Raw genomic sequence first — 25404 nt, 5'->3', positions numbered from 1 at the left:
AAAACTAAATTGGGAAACTATAGCCTTCAAACCCTATCATTTCTCCCCGGCAGCCGACTCCTCCAGCACTGTGCTTCAAACGCCCCTCTCCCTCTCCTTCCCATGCCGAGTCACCCTTCCTTCTGATCTAATCCCATCTTTCCCTCCATGGCCGCGTCGAGGCTCTTGCAGCACACCTCGCTCTTCTTCCTCCGCGCGTCCACAACTAACTCCCTCTCCCTCCGCCCTTCCCTCCTTCCCCTCTCTAACCTCCGACCCTTCTCCGTGATCCCTCCCCCCAGGATCCAATCATTTACTACCGACGCCGCCGCGGCCATCGACGGATCCCCGGCCGTCGCCGAGGAGGCCGCCGCGGCGGCTCACCCGTGGCCCGAGTGGGATCGGTTCGTCGAGAAGCTGACGAGCAAGGGGTACTTCGAGAGGTCCGCTTCGGCTGGCACGGCCGAGGATGATGAGGGCGACGGCGGAAGCGCCGCCGCTTCTGATACTAAGATGGAGCTGAATCGTTTGAAGAATGGTTGCCTAAAGTTTGCCCGCGAGCGGTTTGACATTCTCAGGTTAAACTTTCTCTTCTTTTAGTTCTTCGTCCGAGAAGTGAGATATTTGGCTTCATATAATTCCCGTAATGTGTCGATTACTTTTCCTTGCTGGGATCTGGGGTTCGTCCTTGTTTTTAATCCTAGTAGTTCAGGTCGAAGTATTGGTTATGGTAGTTGTTGGGGGAATAAGATGCCCCCCCCCCCCCCAATGACACGAATGCCCCCGAGAAGCCGCACAATCGCCGACCCTGGACAGCCGAAGTCGGCGTCCGACCTCGGAACGCCCGACCTCAAGGCATCCGACCTCGGGACCTCCGACCTAGGAAAACCCTGATGTTCAAAGTCTACCCTTATCAGCCACCTGCCACGGCCATACCCCTCTGAGGTCCGGCCGAGGACCATACCCTGACGCCCCTCCGGCATTTATTGCGCATGGCCACTGTAAACCTCCGGTTCACTCCACAATTAATGCGGATCTCCGGCTTACTCCACAATTAATGCGGATCTCCGGCCTACTCCACAATTAATGCGGATCTCCGGCCTACTCCACAATTAATGCGGATCTCCGGCCTACTCCACAATTAATGCGGATCTCCGGCTTACTCCACAATTAATGCGCATGGCTCCTGTCATCTACGGATCCTCAGCTCTCTACGGCAAGCCAGCCCTGCAGAGTCTAGTCGACTATGATAAGTCTCTGATCTCGGCCATACTTCCGACGTCAATGCAATAATTCGTCTGGTAGCGTGCAAGCCCAGGTCGTACGACGACCTCACCGCCGACATCAACGCAATGATTCACCTGATCGTGCGCCGACCTGAACAACATGCCGAGCCGTACTACGGCCTCGCCCCGTTACATCACAGGTAAACCGACCCCCGCCTATAAAAGGGAACCTTGTCCCCTTAGGTGAGGGAGGTCGGGGGGGGGAAAAAAATTACGCACCCTACAAACACTATTCTTCTCCTCTCTACACTATTTGCCCCCTCCCTGACTTGAGCGTCGGAGGGCCGGCGCCGGAAAACCCGGCCACCGGCTTGTCTGCAGGCACCCCAGACGGAGGATGCCGCCCGCCGACGGATCGCCGCCCCGCCGTGAGGACCTGCTGCTCCCTCTCTCCGACCACCCCAGAAGGAGGACGCCGCCCGCCGATTGGTCGCCGCCCCGCCGTGGTGACCTCCCGCTGCTCCCTCTCCTCGACCGAAGATTACCCCCGGGTTCAATTTCCAGCAACAGCTGGCGCTAGAGGAAGGGCCCGAGTAGCGATCATGAAGTTGAGAAGTAAGGGAGCCTCCAACATCTCCCGGCGTCCCCCGCAAAGTCCTGGACGCTCCGTCCAGAATTCTCCAACTCCGGCTGACCCAGTTCCTCAGGTCCAGCCGGAACAGTTCAATGCCCTGGTACAGCAAGTCCAGGCCCTGGCCGCCGCCGTCCAAGGCTTACGGCGCGAGGAGGCTTTACCAACGCTTCCCCTGCAGGCCCAGGTCCTACCGGAATTTCCTCCCAACGGCCCGGTTCTCCCAGGCCAGAATTTGCATGGCTCCTCCAGAGCCAACAACGAAGAGCGGACTTCCCCCCAGAGAGAGCTACCGGGGGAAGATTTCAACAGAAGACCCCAGCCTTCTGAGGCTGAGTCAGCCCCGGACCGCCGTGAGCCGGCGCAAACCACTGCGACAATCCCGCGGGTGGGGGAGCTCGACAGAAAGGTTGAGCATTTGGAGCGCCAAATTGCAGCGCTCCACAGTAAGAAGGCGAGGCAGGAGGGAGACTTTGAGTTCACTACCAAGTCGCCCTTCTCCTGCCAGATCGAGGATGAGCCGGTTCCCGCAAGGTTCAAAATGCCTCAGGTGGAGCACAACAGCGGAATCACCGACCCCCTCGACCATTTGGAGAGTTATCGGGCCCTCATGGCCCTACAAGGGTCCTCGGAGGCCATACTTTGCAAGGCCTTCCCAGCAACCCTCCGAGGGACCGCTCGGCTTTGGTTCTCTGGACTGAAGCCGAACACGGTATCCTCTTTTGAGCAACTCGGCAGGCAGTTCGCCACTAATTTTGCTGCCAGCCGACGCCAACGACGGACGTCAGATTCCCTCTTGGACATCAAACAGAAGGAGGGGGAATCCCTTAAGGAGTACCTGGACCGCTTTACCGCCGCCACCTGGGAAGTTCGCGAGCTAGACCAGTCAATAGCCATGTCGGCTTTGAAGACTGGGGTTCGCTCCTACCGATTCCTCTTCTCCATCGAGAAGAGCTTTCCGGCCGACTTCACCGAGATGCTGGCCCGAGCCCGGAAGTACGCCAAGGCCGAGGAGGCGGTCGCCTCCAGGCGGGGAGCAATTGAGCCCGCCTCAAAGAAGCAGAAGAAACGCCGCGAGGAACGCGGCCGACAAAGGAGTCGATCTCCCCGTCGAGAGAAGAATCTCCCCCGGCTGAGGAGCCCGCCCCGGCAGCAGGGACGACCTCAGCAGAGGATCCCTCCTCGACCGAGGTCTCCACCACGGCCTCGGACGTACACGGGGAGGTACGAGAACTACACGCCTGTCAATGCTCCCCGGGCCGAGATCCTGATGGAAATCGAGGGTCGGGATTTCTTCCGACCCCCGCCTCCTATGCGAGACACGGGAGTTCCCCGTAATCCCAGGAAGTACTGTCGCTTCCATCGGGACCGTGGGCACGACACGGAGGACTGCTTCCAGCTCCGGGACGAGATAGAAGCGCTCATCCGTCGGGGAGTACTCAACCGGTTCGTGAGGAACCGACGTGAGGAAAGGAGGCCGACGGAGAATGCCGTACCGACCGAAAATCCAGACGACAACAGGCCCATTGCCGGCACCATCAACATGATTGGAAGGGCCTCGGCAGGAACGGCCGCCCAGGGAGCACCCCCGAAGCGCCCCCGCACTGATGAAGTCATCTCGTTCTCGGACGAGGACTTAGAAGGGGTTGAGACCCCTCACGATGACGCTGTGGTCATCTCTATGATTGTAAATAGGTTTGATGTAAAGCGTGTCCTAGTTGACAATGGAAGTTCAGCCAACATTTTGTATTATCATGCCTACCAAAAAATGGGGTGATCAGAAGGACATCTCCGGAGAATTAATGCCCCACTGGTTGGGTTCACCGGAGATTTGGTCCCAGTTGAAGGGGAGGCCAGCTTCCTTGTCACAGTTGGCCTCGCTCCCCGGGAGAGCACGGTAAGGACGGACTTCCTTGTGGTCCGTCTGCCCTCAGTCTACAACGCCATCCTTGGACGGCCAGGGCTAAACGCCCTTCGAGCCGTGGTTTCAACCCGCCATCTGCTCATGCGATTCCCCACCGGCCAAGGAGTAGGCGAGGCCCGCGGAGACCAGCTGGTCGCCAAGCAATGCTACATGGCGGCCCACGGAGTAAAGCCACCAACCGAGGCGACGATTCAGCCAACGGGCCCCTCACTACCCATAGAAACCCTCGATGCGAGGGATACCCTCCGGAAGAAGCAAGTAGAGCCCGGTGAGCTTCTTGTCCAAATTCCACTACAAGAAAATTTTTCCGAGCTAACTGTGCAGGTCGGCTCCGGCCTTGGCGCCCGTGAGAGGGATCACATCGTCAGCTTCCTAAGGGATAATGCTGACGTCTTCGCCTGGTCGCCCGCGGACGTGCCGGGAATCGACCCTGAGGTCGTGGTCCATCGACTCCAGGTGAAGCCGACCAGCAGACCAGTAAAGCAGAAGAAAAGGGGCTCTGCCCCGGAACGACAACGAGCTGCGGCCGAGGAGGTGGACAAACTCCTCGGAGCCGGCTTCATCCGGGAGGTCTCCTACCCGGACTGGCTCGCCAACGTAGTCCTCGTAAAGAAGGCCAATGGGAAATGGCGCATGTGCGTGGACTACACTGACCTGAACAAGGCCTGCTCGAAAGACAGCTTCCCCCTCCCAAGCATCGACCAGCTCGTCGACTCCACCTCAGGGCATCAACTGCTAACTTTTATGGACGCTTTTTCAGGGTACAATCAAATCCGGATGGCGCCGGAAGACGAGGAGAAGACGGCCTTCATCACCGACAAGGGCACCTACTGCTACAAGGTGATGCCCTTCGGCCTGAAAAACGCTGGGGCCACCTATCAGAGATTGGTCAGCCAAATTTTCAAAGATCAGATCGGCCGAAATATGGAAGTCTACGTGGACGACATGCTGGTGAAAAGCCGAGCGGCGGAGCACCATGTAGCTGACCTCAACGAGACGTTCTCCAAGCTCAGGAGATACCGAATGAAGCTCAACCCGGCGAAGTGCGCGTTCGGAGTCACCTCGGGCAAATTCCTGGGTTTCATAGTCACCCAACGTGGAATTGAAGCCAACCCTGAGAAAATCCGGGCGCTGCAAGGAATGGCGCCTCCGAAGACAGTTAAGGAGGTACAGCGGCTCGCAGGGCGAGTCGCCGCCTTGGGAAGGTTCGTCTCCCGGTCAGCTGAGCGCTGCCTCCCTTTCTTCAAGAGCCTCAAACGGCCGAAAGACTTCCGGTGGTCAGAAGAATGCCAGCGAGCCTTTGACGAGCTCCGGAACCTTCTGGCCTCTCCCCCGCTACTTACCAAGCCTCAGAAGGGCGAACTCCTTTATTTATACCTGGCCGTCTCCCCAGTTGCAGTGAGCTCAGTCCTCGTCCGGGAAGAGGACAAGCTCCAAAAGCCGGTCTATTACACCAGCCGGGTCCTCAGGGATGCTGAGACCCGATACTCCAAGCTCGAGAAGACCATCTTCGCTCTCATCATCTCGGCTCGGAGACTCAGGCCGTACTTCCAAGCCCACACGATAGCTATACTGACCGACCAGCCCATGAAGCAAATATTGCAAAGGTCGGATCGTGCGGGGAGGATCGCCAAATGGGCGGTCGAGCTCGGAGAATTCGACCTCGAATATCGGCCCAGGCCGGCTATCAAAGCTCAAATACTCGCCGATTTCATCGTGGAGTGCACCCTGCCGGACGACCCCAAGCTGCCATCCGAATCCATGGAGGAAGCACCAAGGCCGCCATGGGTCCTGCATTCGGACGGGTCCTCAACTTCGGGGGGTAGCGGAGCCGGACTCATCCTCACCAGTCCAGACGGAGTGGTGGCCGAGCAAGCCCTGCGCCTCGAGTTTCCGGCCTCGAACAACGAGGCTGAGTACGAGGCTCTCATCGCCGGGCTCAAATTAGCAAAGGAATTGAAAGTGGAGGACCTAACGGCCTTCAGCGACTCCCAGCTGGTGGTGAACCAGATTCAAGGAGACTTCGAAGCTAAAGAGCCATCCATGCAAAAGTATCTCCAAAAGGTGCGGGAACTTACGTCTGCCCTGAACTCTTTCAGTATTCAGTATATTCCCAGAGCGAAAAATCTCAGGGCAGACCAGTTGTCCAAATTGGCGACCTCCCGCATGAGCGAGCTTCCCAAGGGAACAACGCTCGAGTATCTTCAGACCCCCAGCACGGAGGAGCCAGAACCTACCATGTGCATCGACTTTGAACCAAGCTGGATCGACGGGTTCGTCTGCTACCTCAAAGACGGGAACCTACCTCATGACGAGACGGAAGCTCGCCGAATCAAGCGCCAAGCCCCCCGGTATGTCTTGTGCGAGAATAGACTTTATCGTCGATCATTTACTTCTCCCCTGCTCAGATGCCTCCGCCCCTCCGAGGCGGACTACGCCCTCCGAGAGGTCCATGAAGGAATCTGCGGAAATCACCTGGGGGGTCGGGCATTAGCCCATAAGATCCTGCGGCAAGGATATTACTGGCCCACACTCCAGAGGGATGCAACAGATTTTGTCCGCAAGTGCGACCGATGTCAACGGAACGCTAATATCCAGCGCCGACCTTCGGCCCTGCTAACCTCCATCATCGCCCCCTGGCCGTTTGCCCAATGGGGGATCGACATCCTGGGGCCCTTTCCCCTGGCCACCGGACAGAGAAAGTTCCTGGTCGTCTCCATCGACTACTTCACCAAATGGGTTGAAGCAGAACCTGTAGCCCGGATCACCGAACAAAAGATGCGGGACTTCGTGTGGAAGTCCATAATTTGCAGATTCGGGCTACCTCGTATCCTTATATCCGACAATGGTCGGCAGTTTGACAATGTCCATTTCAGGGAATTTTGCTCTGAGCTCGGCATTGACCACCGCTTCACCTCGGTTGCCCATCCCCAGACAAACGGGAAGACTGAGGTAACTAACCGTACTATTTTGTAGGAAATCAAGGCTAGGCTTGATCGGTCTAAAGGACAGTGGGTCGAGGACTTGTACAATGTCCTTTGGGCGTACCGGACTACGTTCCGACTGCCCACGGGAGAGACCCCCTTCAACCTAGCATACGGCACTGAGGCCGTCATCCCGTTAGAGATCGGCCTGCCTTCTCCAAGGGTGGAGCATTATGACCCCGACACCAATTCCTCCCAGCTCAGGAGCAATTTGGACCTTGTCGAAGAGACACGAGAGGTCGCCCGGGTCCGTATGGCAAGATACCAACAGAAAACGACCCAATACTACAACTCCAAAGTCAAGCCCAAGCTCTTCAAAGTAGGGGACCTCGTCCTCAGGAGAGCCGAGGCTTCTCAGCCGATCGAGCAAGGAAAGCTCGCCCCGAATTGGGAAGGGCCATATCAAATCGCCCGAGTACAACGACCCGGAGCATACAAATTGAAGTCCCTAGAGGGGACCCTGATCCCGCGAAGCTGGAACTCCGAGAATCTACGAATGTACTACCAGTAAAACCCCGAGGGGTTCAAGACAATCAGGGCAATAGACTCAGCCTCTTTTCTGCAAATAATTCTCCCATCTTGATAATCATAATTCTCTTCTAATGTTGGGTCGTCTGTGATCCCCAGATCCCCCGACCGAAATCGGGATGCCTCGAGGTTCGACCGTAGAGTCCCAAACTTCCTCGACCTCGGAAAGTATCGCAGGACGATGAAACATCGACTTGGCGCAAGATTCCCTCGACTAAGGTCGGGATGCCCCGAGGGTCGACCGTAGAGTTCCAAACTCCCTCGACCTCGGAAAGCGTCGCAGGTCGATAGCGCGTGCCCAGACCCATCGACCTGACGAACGATCCCTCGACTAAGGTCGGGATGCCCCGAGGGTCGACCGTAGAGTCCCAAACTCCCTCGACCTCGGGAAGCGTCGCAGGTCGATAGCGCGTGCCCGGATCCATCGACCTGACGAACGATCCCTCGACTAAGATCGGGATGCCCCGAGGGTCGACCGTAGAGTCCCAAACTCCCTCGACCTCGGGAAGCGTCGCAGGTCGATAGCGCGTGCCCAGACCCATCGACCTGACGAACGATCCCTCGACTAAGGTCGGGATGCCCCGAGGATCGACCGTAGAGTCCCAAACTCCCTCGACCTCGGGAAGCGTCGCAGGTCGATAGCGCGTGCCCAGACCCATCGACCTGACGAACGATCCCTCGACTAAGGTCGGGATGCCCCGAGGGTCGACCGTAGAGTCCCAAACTCCCTCGACCTCGGGAAGCGTCGCAGGTCGATAGCGCGTGCCCAGACCCATCGACCTGACGAACGATCCTTCGACTAAGGTCGGGATGCCCCGAGGGTTGACCGTAGAGTCCCAAACTCCCTCGACCTCGGGAAGCGTCGCAGGTCGATAGGGCGTGCCCGGACCCATCGACCTAACGAACGATCCCTCGACTAGGGTCGGGATGCCCCGAGGGTCGACCGTAGAGTCCCAAACTTCCTCGACCTCGGGATGCACCGCAGGTCAGCAAAGCGTCCTCAAACCCGCCGACCTGACACAAGACTCCTCGACCAAGGTTGGGGCGCCCCGAGGTCCGACCGTAGCTTCTCAAGCTCCCTCGACCTCGGAAAGAGCTACGAATCAATAAAGCCTTCCCAGATCCTCTCAACTTCGGCGGGTGTCGTCGGGTCCGTGAGAAGCCCGAGTCCCCTAACAAGTCAAAAACGACTCCGAAAGCTGAAGAGGAAGGGAAACAACCCACTCCGCCACATGGAGTACAACTCTGGGAATGAAAAAGGTACGTCCAACTCGACGTTCTCCTTGTCAAATTTTATCTACATGATGCTAGCGGAATCCCAGCCAAAATTGGAGCCTTATTTCGCCCAAAATCGGGCTACTCCAATGGGTCGGCTTAAGACCGATCTCCCGACGACATTATGCATGCTCCGCTCGTCAAATCTCCACAACTCGTACAAGTCTTCACAAATTAGGGCCCAACTCGGCCCCCATACCTAGACTCCGATGTCTAGCTGGGAAAATGATCCCGACTGCGGGCGTACCAGTCGAACACAAAGATGCCGAGGCAATCTTTGAAAGTTCCAGCCTTGCTCACCGAAATCTCGGCAGAGTCCGAGAACGATAACTATGAAAACCTTCGGCGATAATTCGACTATTAGCCCGCGCTCCCTATGAAGGACCCGGGAGTCGAGTTCGGAAACCCGACTAGATTCCCCGAATAGCAGCACGAACAGACCTAGCCCGGTCTTACTTGAAGGGCTAAGGCCCGACCCTGATGCCTTGGGAACCTAAAGGCTAGGCACGGCAACTTCTGCGATTCTAAGATCCGAGTTATAGGACTTAAAGAAATTTTCTAGAAACCTAAGCTCGGAGCTCCCTTTGGTCGGAATGGCTGAAATCCGAGAAGGCCAAGATATAGCCCAGGAAAAAGGGCGACTTCGTTAAGCAGCTCGAAAACTAAAATACAAAGTTAGAAGTCGGAGGAACGATAGATTAAGGCTTTGGCCTCATTCACGACAAGAGATAAGGAAGAAGAACGAAGTAATAAAAGAGACCTTTCATTGATAAGGGGCCGGAAGGCCAATTACAAAATTGGAGGTCGGCCATTCAAAAGCCGACCTCGGATACGATGAAAAAAGAAAAAAAATACGTCGAGTCTTAAGCGGCGGCAGCAACATCCGCGGGGTCGTCCACGGTGATGAACTCGGGACCTTCAGCCGGCACAGGCTCGGGGTCGGTGGCAGGGGCCTCGGGTGCCGCCTCCGGGACACCGTCCGTCTCGGCCATCCTCGTCGAAGGCTCGGCGGGGTCATGTTCGTACAATCCTGCCTCGGATGTCAAAACGGCAGGAAGGTCTTCCGTGTCGGACCCGTAGCCCAGGTTCATCCTCGGACGGACCGTCGAAAGGTTGAACTGGGGGCAGAACCGGGCCATCTGCTGCCGGAAGTTCTCGAAACCCCGGAGAAACCCGTCCACCGTCTCCTCCTCGAGCATGTCGCGGAACTCCTGCGACCCCTTGAAGAGATCCACGGCGTTCTCGGCTCGCTCGAGTGCCCTCCTCTCCCGGGCCTCGAGCTGCTCGATTTTAAGGCGGGAGACTCCGCCTTCGTACTTGAGGCCCGCAACCTCGGACTGGACCTCCCCCAAGCGCGCCTCCGAAGCGCGCAAGGCCGACCTGGTCAGGGCGTGAGCAGCCCCTTCCTCCTCAAGCGCCTCCGCCATAGCAAGGCGCCCGGCCTCGGTGGCCTCCCCCCGAGCCTCGGACTCGGCCAACGCCGCCTCTAGCTCGGCGATTCTCTTCTTGGCCGGCTCCAACTGCCGGCCGAGCTGTCGGGCTTCCCCTTGACATCCTTGGGCGATAAATACCAAGGTGTCGAGCTCGTGAATATGCTGCAAAGAAAGGAACAGAGAAGATCGTAAGTTGAAAGGCACACAAGTTTGCTAATAATTCTAAGGAAACTAAGAAGAGAACTTACCCGGGCGGTGTTGCGGTAAGTACCGTCAACGACCTCCTCCAACGGAATGTTCCGGAACTCGGCCCGGTCCGCTGGAAGCATCGCACGCCGAAATACAGCGCGTGCGACCTCGGCGTCATGGATAGCCGAGCTCCCCTCGAGAATAGGGGAGCCCGGCTCGACCGATTCTTCCCGGAAAGCCCAGGAAAAGCCCGGCACGCCCGAGCCCGAGGTCCCGGAGCCGCTCGCTTCGGGGCCTCGGGTCGGCTCGGGCCCCGGGCGCTGCGGCCGGATCACGGACGGCTCCCCCCGCTGGGCAATGGGGGCAGGGCAAGGAGGGGCCGTCGGGCCCGCATCGCTGACGACCCGCGCCCGCCTCGGGTCGGCTGTGGAGGCCCCCGCCTCGGGGCCACCCGTCCCGGCCGGCGCTTCCGGCCGACCTCGCCTTCTTCCGAGGCTGGGGCATAGCTCCCCCGGCCTCGGCCTCACGCCTCTTCAGGCGGGAGAAGAGGGACACATTGCTGGTAGGCATGTGGGGGATATCTGAAACCAAAAATTTCCCAAGTGTTAGATCAATAAAAGCAAAAAGAAAGAACAGACAAGAAGGTAATGCAACTGCTCTTACCCTCGGGGCGCGCCGAGCTCAGACCCACGCTCGCCAGGGCGTCCTCCCGTAGGAGCTCGGTCAGGTCGTACCCCTTTCCGAGGGCCCGCAGAGAGTCCAGAACCCTCAGCTCTCTCCCCGAGGGCTCAGAGAGCTTGTTGAGGGTCTTCAACCGAGGGTGTCCCCACCTCGGATTGAACCCCCACGGCGCCTCGGACGCCAAAAAGAAAAACTTCCCCTTCCACTCATGAATAGAGAAGGGGGCCCCATGAAAAAGCGACATACCGCCTCGGAAGGCGAAGTATAGCCACTCCGCGTCTGCCGGGTTCTTCTTTAATAAGAAACACCGACGGAAGACGCTCACGGTAATCGGGATCCCATGCCCGAGACACAGGGAGAGGAACCCGATGATGGTTCTCCACGAGTTCGGAGCGAGCTGTGCTGGGACGAGTTGGTACTCGACCAGCAAGTCGTTCACGAACCTGTGGATGGGGAACCGCAGGCCAGCCCAGAGGGTCTCGCGGTGAACCGCGATCCGACCTGGGGGCGGCCGCGTCACCCTATCTTCCGGCCCCGCGGTTTCAAGGCGAAACCCGGGCTGGAAGAAAAATCGGGAGCGTATTAACTCCACCTCCTCCCCCGACAAACTTGACCCTACCTCCTCAGGACCGAGACCCATTTTCACAGAGAAACAAAACGAGATTGAAAGCAGAGGAGGAAAAAAGAAGAGGAACCCTAGCAATCACAGGGTAGGGACCTACTGGACATCGCCGGAAATCGCTCCGGGCACCGACGGCAGGAGTTGGACAGGGGATAGAGCAAGGAGGGAGACGGCGAAAATAGAAAAGGCAAAACAACCAAATGGAACTCTTAGGGCGGACTCGAGGGGTTTATATAGACCCCCTTGACGGCCCAGATCGGCAGGGTCGGTTTCCATCCCCCGGCCGGATTGCGCCACGTGTCGACCTCGGAGGCCGAGACACCGTATTCACTCCGGATCAATAAATCGGGTACGAAATCGAAACGTTGTCCCATCGGATCTCGGAGCCTCATCATGGGCCCGCAGAATCGAATCGCCTTGAAGAACGAGCGGACGGCACCCCCGCTCCCCTCATTTAATAAGGCCCTGGGGCACGTGGAGCCCCGATGTAGCCTCCAACTCGCCAGATCCATGACCCGGTAACACGAGACCGGGAACGTCCGACCTCAGATCATGCCGCGTGTCCATTTTGAAACGCAAAACGGCACACTCATTGATGAACGGGGAGCCTCGACCACACGATCAAGGCGCCGTCTCGTCGAGCTCGAGGACCCTCATCATGGGTCCGCCATACGAAGCGACCTCGGTGATCCAAGAGACGCCACTCCCGTTACAGCCGTCTCGAAAAACATAAGGATACAAGCCTCATCATAAGTTCGCTGAATAAAGCAACCTCGAGGCACCAAAAGGCGCAGGTTTCACCATAAAAACTCCGAGAAACACAAGGGTGCGGACGAGATTCGCCCCCCAACTTTAATGATAGACTTTACTTCCCACGTCCGAGCCTGCAAGCCGCTCGAACTCGGAAGTCGGGGGGTAGTGTTGGGGGAATAAGATTTTCCCCCCCCAATGACATGAATGCCCCCGAGAAGCCGCACAATCGCCGACCCTGGACAGCCGAAGTCGGCGTCCGACCTCGGAACGTCCGACCTCGGAACGCCCGACCTCAAGGCATCCGACCTCGGGACCTCCGACCTAGGAAAACCCTGATGTTCAAAGTCTACCCTTATCAGCCACCTGCCACGGCTATACCCCTCTGAGGTCCGGCCGAGGACCATACCCTGACGCCCCTCCGGCATTATTGCGCATGGCCACTGTAAACCTCCGGTTCACTCAACAATTAATGCGGATCTCCGGCTTACTCCACAATTAATGCGGATCTCCGGCCCACTCCACAATTAATGCGGATCTCCGGCTTACTCCATAATTAATGCGGATCTCCGGCCTACTCCACAATTAATGCGGATCTCCGGCCTACACAATTAATGCGGATCTCCGGCTTACTCCACAATTAATGCGCATGGCTCCTGTCATCTACGGATCCTCAGCTCTCTACGGCAAGCCAGCCCTGCAGAGTCTAGTCGACTATGATAAGTCTCTGATCTCGGCCATACCTCCGACGCCAATGCAATAATTCGTCTGGTAGCGTGCAAGCCCAGGTCGTACGACGACCTCACCGCCGACATCAACGCAATGATTCACCTGATCGTGCGCCGACCTGAACAACATGCCGAGCCGTACTACGGCCTCGCCCCGTTACATCACAGGTAAACCGACCCCCGCCTATAAAAGGGAACCTTGTCCCCTTAGGTGAGGGAGGTCGGGGGGGGGGGAAAAAATTACGCACCCTACAAACACTATTCTTCTCCTCTCTACACTATTTGCCCCCTCCCTGACTTGAGCGTCGGAGGGCCGGCGCCGGAAAACCCGGCCACCGGCTTGTCTGCAGGCACCCCAGACGGAGGACGCCGCCCGCCGACGGATCGCCGCCCCGCCGTGAGGACCTGCTGCTCCCTCTCTCCGACCACCCCAGACGGAGGACGCCGCCCGCCGACTGGTCGCCGCCCCGCCGTGGTGACCTCCCGCTGCTCCCTCTCCTCGACCGAAGATTGCCCCCGGGTCCAATTTCCAGCAACAGTAGTGATTTTTTTGGTCATTTTAGGATGAACACTAAGGCGACGATTGAATCAGCTTGCTTACACTGGTTGAAGCTGTATAAAGTGGTTTTCTGATTTTATTGGGGGAAGGCTTGTTAATGAGTTGATCAAGAGGACAGTTATCCTGCTTTATACAGGGTTTCTTTAATTTTTCTAGCCCTCAATTCCAATCGCCTTGTATAGCAGATTGGTGAAGAACTCCCAAGAAGAAGATGAGAAGGAAAAATCTGATTAAAATACAAGTCCACGCCTTTGAAATCAGTAATACAAATAAATGTTTGAAAAATGTGTCCACTGCACTCCCATTGATAAGCTTACAAAGATAACCAAAAGTTTGAAGGCCCAAGCACTCTGAAATCTGGCCTGAGATTCACTTGAAGGGCTTTTTATATTTTAACACCTCATACGTTACCACCGAGCCTATATTCTATTAATTTGTCCCCAAACTTCCTTAGGAAATTTTGACAACTTCTTGTTCCAAATATTTTCTTATAAGGATTCATGTTTATAAGATGTGACTATAGTTTTATGCTAGCCATCAACCTATCACAATCCTCCTCCTTTTATCTGGGCTTGGGACTGGCTATGTCCAAAACATTGGTGGAACTAAGGCTTAGTTGAGTTGAATCTTGCTCCAAATGTTTGATATTTCATTTAGGATGCTAATTGATGAGCTAGAGGCTGTAGTCAAGTTAGGTACATTTAACTTAATGAAGTCCTGGTTTGATGTTGCATTAGACAACATGTCGAATGGGGATGTGTTTTCCTATTCTGCTTATTTGGGAGACAGTACGAGAATCCATTTAGTCAGGATAGTGTTCAGTGTCCTTGGATATAGTATTTTAGTAGCATGTTAGCCATGCTATGCATGTACAGTAAACCACAGCATGATGTCAATGTCATGTTGCTTATATATTTATCCATGTCCAAATTCTCGCGTCCAGCATCTAAGAATCTGTACCTTTGCATCTTAAACTGTACATATTAGTGCTCATGCCCCAAAGGATGGTGAATTTACCCTACACATATTTCTCAATTTTCGTTGTAGTATTGCATCATTGGTCCTTGATATTTGTAATCATATTATCTATAGCAACACAGGCACATCTTTGAGAAAATCAAGCTGAAAGGATTTATATTGAAAGAAACATTTTCTTATTTTTTTTTCTTAAACTTAATTGCTTTACGTAACTCACAGCTACTCATGTTCACTATATTTACATCCTCAAAGCTTGCAAACTTTGTGTTGTATAATAGCTTTTAGGTTCATTTAACATGTTAAGTCCATGTTGTCTCTTTATCATATCTTGAATATATTGCATATAAGCATTGCTGTAAAATTATTTTTTGGTGACCTATAAGAGTTATGTGCTTTCCATCCAAGCTGCTGCCAATTATTGCATTATTGTATCATATTGACCAAATCAGATACTTGCCAACCAGCTTATATTTAGAGTTACATTATTATGACATGCACTGTTCTACGTATCACAGGATTTGCAACACATGTATCTACCTGGATGGTCCTTATTTGAGGCTTTATTAGGCATGTATGTGCAAATTCAATTTGATATAAGCTTAACCTAGTTATATTGCTTTTGCTATAATACTTCCTTTACCTTTAGAATATTGCACTCTTCATCTGAATGTGCTCTTTTCTATTGTTTTTTGATTGCTTTTACTCTGCAGATCTCTGCCCAAAGAACATATCCGATCTATTGTAGAATGTGGATGCCCTAATCTGTTTCGCAAATCTGTTAATTCAGCAAAAAGATTGCGAGCATTTCTGCGACTTGATGAAGGAGATGTAAGTTTATCCACTTATCTTCAAGACTTGCAGTTCTTTGAAAATGTACTGGTATTTGGAAATGAAGATGAATATGCTACTATTCTTAATAGAAGTCACTTAAATAATGAACCTTTTAGAAGCAAAGAACAAAAATGCTGCTCTATTATGTAGAGGTATAAAGAAAATGGTAGCATTCTTCACTATCCATCAATAGTTGTTTGATGGCCCTATTTCAATCTTCAAATTGCAGGTATGTAGTGCCTGCAATCTACGAGGATCTTGTGATAAAGCATACATAATTCAACATGAAGAGGGAGGAGCCCGCACTGTAGATGTAATGCGTATTTTGTTGAGCTATGCAGTAAATCCAGTCAATCTTTCAGGAGGTGAAAATCCTTCTGTAAAAGAGAATGTTCAGGAGTCTGCTCGGAAGCTGCTCTCGCAGCTTATTGAACTCAGTGACACAACTATTAATCCATCCCTTCCGAAGCCTGCTATGAGCACTCCTGCTCAAAAGGAACCATCTCAGAAGATCAGTAGTAGAAACAAGCATCCACCCAATGTTGAAATGAAGAGAGGGGACTGGTTATGCCCTAAGTAAGTTCTCCTTGCTGCACTTTCTCTTACATTAATTTAATATGATTCATCCTAATTAATTACTTTATAATTATTTTATCTAAAAAAGGCTAAAGTGATTTCAATTTTTGGTTTGCATATCTGCCTCATATGTTTAGAGTATTGAAATTTCTGGTGATGGCAATACATAATTATATTTTTAAAGTTTTTAAGGGCACTTTTTATTCCATTATTTGTTCTATTTGTGTAGATCTTAGTGATAAATTACAAGCATCAACTAGGACTTATGTTGTAAGAAAACTAATGGGACTTAGTAGATTCTGGCACATCTCTGTCTATAAGACTTCATGGTTGTTAAACACTCATAAACTGATTCTTCCAGAAGCTATGGGAATATATGCTGGTCTTTGCAAGTCATATTAAATATTTGCTTCCTTGCCTGATGGGTATCTAGAGACATGTCCTGGGCTGTAGCATGTTATTATGCATGTGCTGCTTAGCTACCTATACAATTATATGCGTGTTTCTTAAGAATAAGAAAGATATGCAGAGTAAGTGATCTTCCAACAGTGTTTTTTAGTCATAAGATATTAGGATCTGAGGACTTCATGAATCTTGTTGAACATGATGAAAGAAATGCAATTGGTATTCATGAAGAGTGTCATCTACTGAAAATTATGGGGCATATATCTTGATATCATTATTGATGGGAATCAGCATTAGGCACATCAAAAGGGAAGCCAACTTGCAAAGACAACTGAAGGCTAGTGAAGGGAAAAAAGCTTAGGGATGCCCATTGTATGAAGAACGAGTTGTCTAGTTTTAAATATTCTACTATATGTGGTTAGTGGGTTAATATTCTTGAGATCCTCGCATTATTTTTGCGAAAGGAGGAAATGACTGAATTAAGAGACTAAAAGATAAATGAGCTACTTATTGGAAGATAGAGTGGAAGCACATCGGAAGCTCAAGCTGGTGCTGTATTGGGCTAGATGAGTGTTTAAGTTTATTACTTCTATCTCTGGATGTAACCATAGCTGCTACATTCCAAGTCCATGACTTGCTCGTAGGGCATGTCTTCAACTTGATAACATATGATTGTGGGTTGTGTTACTTAGCCTGCTTCTGTTGGATGTGGTAGATGCACCACACAAGCTGCTCTTACAAATTTATGATAGCCTGAAAGTGCTATGATAATATAAGGATATACTTGTCTTTTTTTCGTCTTCTTTTCTGTTTCTCTATCAGAAGTTCGGTTAGTATAGCATTGATTACATCTAGATTCCATTTAGTTTCTCGGTATTCCAGTCATTATAGATTATATATGTTAGTAAAATCCATTGTTAAGAGAACTAAGAATTTATTATATGGTTTTTCCTCCTCCTCTTGCATGGTCTAATCTATTCTCAGGTCTGGTCTTTCTCAGGCTCAATTATTTGAACATATAATAATCATGGATTGGAAACTATCCAACTGTTTTTTGGATATAAAGTAGAATAACATACATTCCCAAACAGGGTGATTACTTAAATGTTTTTTCCAGGGCTTTTTTACTTTAAAAGCCATTTAAAAAGGTTTATAAAAGTAATGCTATACACAGCTTATATTCTCCATCTTATTTGGAACTATTGATTAATTAGCAAAATGATCTACCATATGCAGTAACTTTTGCAAGTCTTAAAAAAATATGAAGTCTGTTGTTGGAATGTAGTTGCATTCAAGAAGGTTTTTCAGCGATGTAGAAGATTTGTCTCTCATAAAAAGTTGACCAAAGCTTGGACGTTGATTATTGTTCCTTTTTCTTGGTAATGTCTTGTTAATCTTCTGTTAGTCTCAACTTTAGAAAATTGTTGGAAAACTGTCCAACATGGGGTTTGGAGTTGGAAAATTGTTGCACCATTACTTTTAGGATGTGTTTGGTTCCTTGATACCTAATCAGGGGTGTCTAAAGTTAAGGATTGGTAACCATTCCTATATCAGTTAACCACAGGGCTGGTTAAAGTGCTATTTGGTTGCTGCTCAGTTAATTACACCTTTTTGTTGAGATGGCAAAAATAGTGTTTGGTTGCAAAAAGCATGGTTAAGGCCCACTTTTTTGACATAGGGACAACAATACCCATGTGCATTATCTACATTTGGATGAAGATGGCTAAGGACTTCATATATCACATGATGTATGCATTGACCACCCAATATATCCTTGTTCACCATATTATTTTATTAGCCAAAAATTATCAAAATAATTCCAATTACACATGATTGTAAAAATGACATGAATGGGTAGCATTTGCTGATTGGCCTTTCCTTTTTTCCCCATAAGATATCACATGTAGGATAGTATACATAGCATATGTATAGGCTAACACATTGAAATGTTCATTGTATTCATGGCTCAGTCATAAAGGTCATCATCGGGATCCATGCGGTTGCCAGCACAAGGATATAGGCCATTCTAAACACAGATCTCTACTAACCATTATATCATCATTGCCACTTTTATCCATGAATACATTCCAGTAATGTGAAGAACATGAAGTAGTAAATCTGAAAAATAACAGAAGCATCATGCAAATCAAGGCTTTGCCTGCGACCAGTAGGAGTGGTGGCTCTGAAGGGGTTAATAAATCATACAATTCAGCTACATGACAGTATCAAGTCTAGTCCCCATAATAGAACAAGAAGTTGGAAAATGGTACAAATGACAGTAGCTGCAACAAGCAGGATGAAAAGAAATGCAGCAGACATCATGAGACAACAATGACCATAGCCAGCAATATGGACATCAGGATTGACCTTCATTCCACCATAGTCATGTTCATTGACCTCTATCTTGGGAACCTCATGCTCTAGACATGAACTACTATATGACCACAAAGTCCCACATGTCAAATACTTCTCGTAAAGCACATGTGAGAAGCCTGAAACCTGCTGCTGACATTCTGGTCATGATTGATAATACCCATTATGCATTTGACAAGCATCTGACAAACACCATGTAGAATCCCCTATGCCCCATCCTCTTGGCCTCCGTCCTCTCCAATGGCTGGCAAATAACATCCATCAAACAAAGATACAGAACAATAACACATCCATTTAACTAGATATGACCTGATTGTTTTGTCTAGAGTCCCTAGCTAGTTATTGCATGATGATCCTACATAGAGTCGCGCCCCTCCGCCTCTCGTTTGGATCCATGAGAACAAGTGGATCATCGTTTATAACATGTTCCCTTTATAAGATTGGCATATTATAATCATTTATGCATAATTGGTTAGAAGTAGCATTTTCAGCAGTATAGTGTTGTTCTAATTGTTTCTTGGCTGAGGTTGTATTTTAGTCACCATTCTTACTGGCTATGTCCATCTGGGCCTATAGCTTATTATGTGGTTAGTGCAATATAGAATAGTGCATAACCAACCTTAATCTATGTGGAGATATTAGTTGATGTTGTTGATGTTTATTATTTTTGTCCTACGAGCATGCAAGTCAAGTTGTAAGGGGTTTTTAAATGGCTGTGTTTTTGCAATTATAGACCATATGTATTTCTCTGATGATAAAAGTTTTGAACACATACATAGGCTCGTTTACACAAAGACAGTTTCATTTATGTTTTGCAGAAGTAGTTAAGTATGTTTGTTAGACTATAATAATCTTCAACTCAGGCCGAGGTCTGATGTGGATGTTTAATAAACCATGGAAGAGTAGATTTGAGTATTATCATGTTTCAGAACGTCTATGTTTTGCAGCAATAAAGGGTAATGTGGTGGAAAAATGAGAGAGATTAATTGTGTGCAGTGAGGACAAAGAGATGGTCATGATAATGATGAGGGGATCATTTAACATGATGCAGAAATAGGAAATATAGTCCCCATCATGAAGGTTACTTGAAGGGATTCCCTTAATGTAACTTATTATTCTCTTGTTTCTCTTCATATTGAAGAAAGACACATGAAAGAGCAAAGAGGGGCCTGTTAGTTATTTAGTTTTTTCGAAGAAGGGGAGGGAAGAGCCATCCAAGAGAAATTACCCAAGTACAAATCCATCACTCAAGATCCAAACACGATCCCCTTCAAGGAAGGGCCATATGTGATCACCGGGCCTATGATTATATATTACCATTTGTGTTAGTTATTTTATGTATATATCGATTTTTTTCTGACAACCTTGCAGGATGGCTTCTCACCGGGCCTATGTTTTAAAATGGAAAATGCTTTGTGTACCCCTTGGTGTACCCATTAGCACACACTGCATTGCCGGGGGTAAATTGGGCAATACAAGCCCTTTATGAACCACCTAGCCCATTTATGGTGCACAAATACCTAGTTTGGGGCTCATTCGGGGTATGCCGAGGGGTATGCAAATCAGTACTGTTTTATTATAGCTTGTTAAACTGGTTTTTTTATTCATTCATCGCTGGACCATGCTGAGTTGTACTTTTGTTTTTCACTTTTTGAGTGAGTGTTCAAATATCTAAAAGCAGAGAACAACCCGTAGTTGTCTGAAGATATGTCCATTGTTCATCTGTTTTTCTGTCAATGTTGGACTTTAAAAGTCTGACTCCATCAACAGATCAATCTGTTTGACCATTTTTTTCCTTGTTGGGGGCGTTTGTCAACAAAGGGGATTACATATCTAAGGTCTGAGGCATATCTTCATTGCAGTTGCAATTTTCTGAACTTTGCTCGAAATTTGCGTTGCCTCGAATGCAAAGCAGATGGGCCCAAGAGAGTAGACTTTGGTGGTGCTGAAATGAAGCTAGGTGATTGGACTTGTCCACAGTGAGTTTCAGTCTCAACTTTTCCATGGTTTTAGCAAGAGTTTGCCTGGTTAGAATAGAATGGACTAATCCATTCTTCGGTGACCCCAGGTGCCAATTTATGAACTTTGCGCGCAACAAGAAGTGCTTTCGCTGCCAAGAACAACGGCCTAAGAGACAGTTGAACCCGGGAGAGTGGGAATGTCCCTCGTAAGTCTCATGTGCACCCTTGTCTTTGCTTATTTCTAATTTTCTGATGTTCATAAGAATCAGTTTCTTGTGAGGAAGATGTCTTAACATAAATTGGTTTGTTTAGATGTGATTTTATAAACTTCCGGAGAAACAAGGTGTGCCTGAAGTGCAATTGCAATCGCCCTGAAGATGAGAGCAATCGGTTTGAAGACCATTTATGGAGGCGGCCGAAGGAGTCCAGCAAGAATAATTCCATCAAGTTTGGAGATGACGAGGATGAAGACAACGAAGATGATGACGATGATGATATCTTGCCACTGCATGAAGGAGAGAACAAATTTGTTGTAAGCAAGAGGGCTACACCCTCCGACAGGAGATTGACATCTGCCAGGAGAAGCAATCCTTCTTGACTGCCTGCTTAAAGGAATGCCTGTAAAAGAATGTATGGGTGAAATGTTTGCTAGCAGTTTTTCATATCATATATTGGCAAAAGCCCGTCAGAATTCATCTCCTTGCGGTTTATTATATATCATCCACTTCTTTGGGGAAAACTTATAGAGCTTATGCAAGCTTTTAACAAAAGGTTCTGACATTATTTTATTGTATTAATATGATCTAGCCATCCATCTGCCTCCTAATACCATTGACAGATAGATGTTAGGAACCAAATTGTCTATGCTTGGTGTCGTCAGAAGACTTGTTTAATACACCCACCAGCTGTTGTATAGCAAAATTAAAAGCTGAGCCATCTAATATATATTTTGAAAATTGATTTTGTTTTAAAACAGTTAAAAACAGTATACAAGTATTAAATAAATCTCTTAATATCACCAATCGAAAGCATTCTGATCTCTTAGGTTGGCTCGTTTTCAGTATCAGCGGACCATATTGATAATAATAAAATAAAAATAGCATCTGATGGTTAATTCATAAATATACATATATAAACTTTTATGGAAGTATTTTTCTCATTAAACTTTTTTATATTTACTTTTATAGAAGTATTTTTCTCATTAAACTGTAGAGTTAAACTAGGATTTCACATACAAATATCACCTTCACGGCCAATGATCGATGAGGTATAGGAAAGTGCGGGAAAGCCACCTATATCATTCCATGCGTCATTATAGCGTGCCGAGAACAACTAGAGAAGGAAAAGAAAACCCTCATCAATTCTAACGAAGCCTGTGCAAAATCCGGAATCAACATTGCCATGCTTCTCCAAACGGAAAAGAATAAAGAGTACGGAGCAGCACGAATAAATGGCCAACCATGAGGGGCCCAACACCGGCAAAGCATTTATCATCTCAGTGACAAACAACAAACGTACGTCGGGCCCCCCACAAAAAGTTGAATAGTTTTCGGCGTCACAAATTTAGGCCTATTAACAAATTTTTTTTTAAAAAATGCCGTCCCATCTTAGGCCCCTCACAAAAAGTTGAATAGTTTTTGACGCACTTCCTGTAGCATTCTTAGGCCTATTAACTAATTTTTTTTAAAAAAAATGCCGTCCCATCTAATTAAAGAGACTTTTTTGCTGGAATGTTTCATGCGTTGTGCCAGGGATGTCAATAATTTTACGAGGAACGATCTGCTCTTATGTAGAGCTGTAATTCAGTTTTGAACATAAAAATACACAGAAAGCGACACAAGAAATCTTCACTCCTCCTAGCATTTTCTAGGTTTATTCCTCACCATGGACATGGAGTCATCAACACAAGCAAAAGCAACCAAAGCGGAGACCGAACACATGGCACCTGCATCACAGCACTCCTCGGATAAGCAGATGGATCCCAAACGAGGCCATGCAGATTATGAGCCCGAACAACGCCACGAAGTTGAGTCCCCTGTAAGCAAAAGCGATCTATCAAAATCCAACGCGAGAGAGCGAAAGGCCGGCCAAAACCACGCACGTACCCAATCTTAAGACGATTCTCTGGGACTCCAGTGGAGTAGCCCTTGAAATAGAAGAATCGGGCGACCGTGTAAAAGACGCCGAGCCCGGCAGCGATCAAGGGGTGCTGAAACCCGCTCACCAGCAGCGTCGCGAAGAACACCGGCATCGCCTCCAGCGAGTTCTGATGGCCCCTCTGCCAAACATCACATAACGTTGGATTCCATGAGGAGATGGATTAAAATTTTCAGACAGGCAAAGCCAGGAAGATAGTGGGGAGTCATGGAGACCTGGACACAGTTGAAGAGCTTGGCATCCTTATTCTCGGATTCGATCGCATAGAGGTTAGGATAGAACACCTTGTACCTGAATGGAAGTAGAAATAAGATCATTTTAGATACCAGGTAGTGTTGATGAGAGAGGAATTTAAGTGAGCTAGGGAGAGTTACTTCTTCCGGGCCTTGCCGACTTGGACGCCCATCCAAAAGTTGAGAAAGACGTAGAGAACCACCACCAGCACCACGTATCCATACTCCCTCGGGATCTCTACGCTCACTGCCATCTCTTCTCTTCTCCTCTCTCTCTCTCTCTAGTCCTTCTTCTTCCCTGTCTGCGTTAGCCCTTCACCGCACTCCTTCAAGCAAGCCGAAGGGTGCAAGGGTTTAAAAGGTGGGAGTGAGATTCGACAAAGCCTAGAAGCTTCTGGTCTCCGGGACGAGCTGCCTTCCATCCCAAGAAAGGTTTGACCGCGTCTTCTTCGTGGAAAGGAAGGCGGTTCCGATGGGCGCCCGACGCCACGAGAGATCCGTCCGTGTGCTCCGTTTGTCGCCTCTCCTTCTTCTTCTTCTTCTTAATTATTATTTTTTTTTTAATTTCTACTGCAACAGCTTACTCAACATGTGTGAATACAGCCAACAAAACCAGAATGTCGTCTGCTCTTTCGTTAATCACTCTAAATCTGAGAAATTGGTGCGATTCATTTGAGAGATCACTCCGATCTACTGATTGCGGTGGTCGGCGAGGACTTGCATGATGTCGCGAATTTAACGAAAAAAAAAAATGGAGGAATTGAAACAAATTTCCAGGGCCACAACAAAACCATCGTATCAACCAAAAAAAATAAAAAATAAATCAAAACCAGGTTTTGTGAACATCAACGGATTGCTGATCCATCCAATTTGCATAAAGGGAAAATGATAAAATAATAAGGTTCATTAGTTTAATAGTTCTCCGCTTGATATAATATTTGATGTATCGAGTCCAATCCACCTGATCATCGGCGGTGTTATATATTAGTTTTGTCCCCAATTGCAAGCTTTCGATGACTTGAGCATTAGTTTACTGGCCATATTCTTTCATTTACAAGTCCAGAGCTCGAGTCATGAATGGTGTTATCCCTTAAAAATTTACCCCAAAAATGTTCGAATTGAGATCAGTGGATGCATGGCACAACCTATCGGTCTAATCCAAGAATTTCTCTGTATACACAGATCACAGTCAGTTTTCCCGGTTGAGGTAAATTAATTTCTTTGTATTCTTACAGCAGGTTCTTCCACCCAAGTTAAAGGACATCTTGCACGTACCCAAACACTTTAAAAATTTTCTATGGATCCGTTGCCTTAGTGGATACGTGGTGCTGGTACTTGTTCTGTATACCTTTCTAAGCTCCTGGATGGCTTCCAAAGTTGGCTAACTATGTATTCGTTTCTTTCCTGCTCAATGTTTTTAATTCGTTGAATTGTTGTTTGGAATCTTAGGCTTTAATTCAGTAAATTGGTCCTCATCTACAAGGTGCCTCATCCAACCTCACAAGCCAAGCTCTTCAACTGCGTTCAGGATCTCTGTGAGCCGAGATAAGTGGCTGCGTTATGTTGCACTATAGGGGAAATAGTAATTCGGCTCACTTGATTCAGTTGGTGTCGTCTTTGTGGAGAGAGAGAGAGGGCATCGAAACTCGGTGGACCCGATGCCGGTATTCTTTTGTGATGCTGCTCTTAAGGCGGTTTTCGGCATCCTCGAATTGGAGCCGGCTTTGGAATTGACTGCATCTCCTGAGACTCGATTGAAGCCGTTGTAAGTCATCTTTCCCGACCAGCTTCATATTTTGGTTATTTATCTTCCCCAGGATTACCTAATTATTTTTGGCTTGTTTTTTGTCTGGTATCTGGGGGGCTAAGAATGGTGCCATTCTTCTTTCTCGTGCCACTGCTGGCCTTTGCAGTGTTTCGTTTGGGATCAATATTATTGGTTTCGGTACTAATGGCATGTGCAAATTGTTATATATTTTGGTGGTGTTGGATGTTCCTCATTTGATGTTAGAAGATCATGCTTCGTATTGCTTGAAATATTTTTTCTATAATAGTGATGCTTGAAAAAGTGATTTTTGTACATTTGGTTGATATGACATATTACAACATGGCTTATATTGAGTTGATCATCTATTTTTCTAGAAAAGTTGTGCAAAATATCTATTATGCCCTTAATTAAAAAAAAAGACCTTATTCGATTCTATCTAAAAGCCCAAGGACACCTGTGAAAAAAATTATTACAATTTCCAGCCAATAGGAGTTGGACTTTTTCATGTCTTGCATAAGTTTTTCTTTCTCTGAAATATAAAAATCTTATGTATATGGAAAAACTACTTATTACTCATCGCTTTTCTTTGAAAACTCCAACCAAATACAAGACA

The 25404-nt window shown here is 48.8% G+C and overlaps 2 protein-coding genes across 2 annotated transcripts; one reads left to right on the top strand and one right to left on the bottom strand.

Annotated features, from left to right (window-relative positions):
- Window positions 1–21372, top strand: LOC103724379 (zinc finger (Ran-binding) family protein). Its single transcript, XM_039128982.3, has 6 exons — window positions 1–557; window positions 15198–15315; window positions 15548–15894; window positions 20535–20651; window positions 20741–20839; window positions 20946–21372. Exons 1-6 carry the CDS (start codon window positions 148–150, stop codon window positions 21229–21231), a joined length of 1377 nt encoding a protein of 458 aa, XP_038984910.1. The 5' UTR covers window positions 1–147; the 3' UTR covers window positions 21232–21372.
- A 1024-nt stretch (window positions 21373–22396) lies between these two features.
- On the bottom strand, window positions 22397–23499 carry LOC103695438 (uncharacterized). Its single transcript, XM_008776773.6, has 4 exons — window positions 23165–23499; window positions 23006–23081; window positions 22739–22911; window positions 22397–22668 (listed from the first exon to the last, which is right to left on the bottom strand). Exons 1-4 carry the CDS (start codon window positions 23275–23277, stop codon window positions 22584–22586), a joined length of 447 nt encoding a protein of 148 aa, XP_008774995.1. The 5' UTR covers window positions 23278–23499; the 3' UTR covers window positions 22397–22583.
- Window positions 23500–25404: the final 1905 nt, after the last annotated feature.

Source organism: Phoenix dactylifera, chromosome 5 (genome assembly GCF_051530095.1).
Source record: "Phoenix dactylifera cultivar Ajwa chromosome 5, Ajwa_hap1_PhDact_Kaust_v1.1, whole genome shotgun sequence".
Lineage (NCBI taxonomy): Eukaryota > Viridiplantae > Streptophyta > Magnoliopsida > Arecales > Arecaceae > Phoenix > Phoenix dactylifera.
The sequence above is the reverse complement of the archived record's forward strand: the minus strand, read 5'-3'. Positions and strand labels throughout refer to the sequence as shown.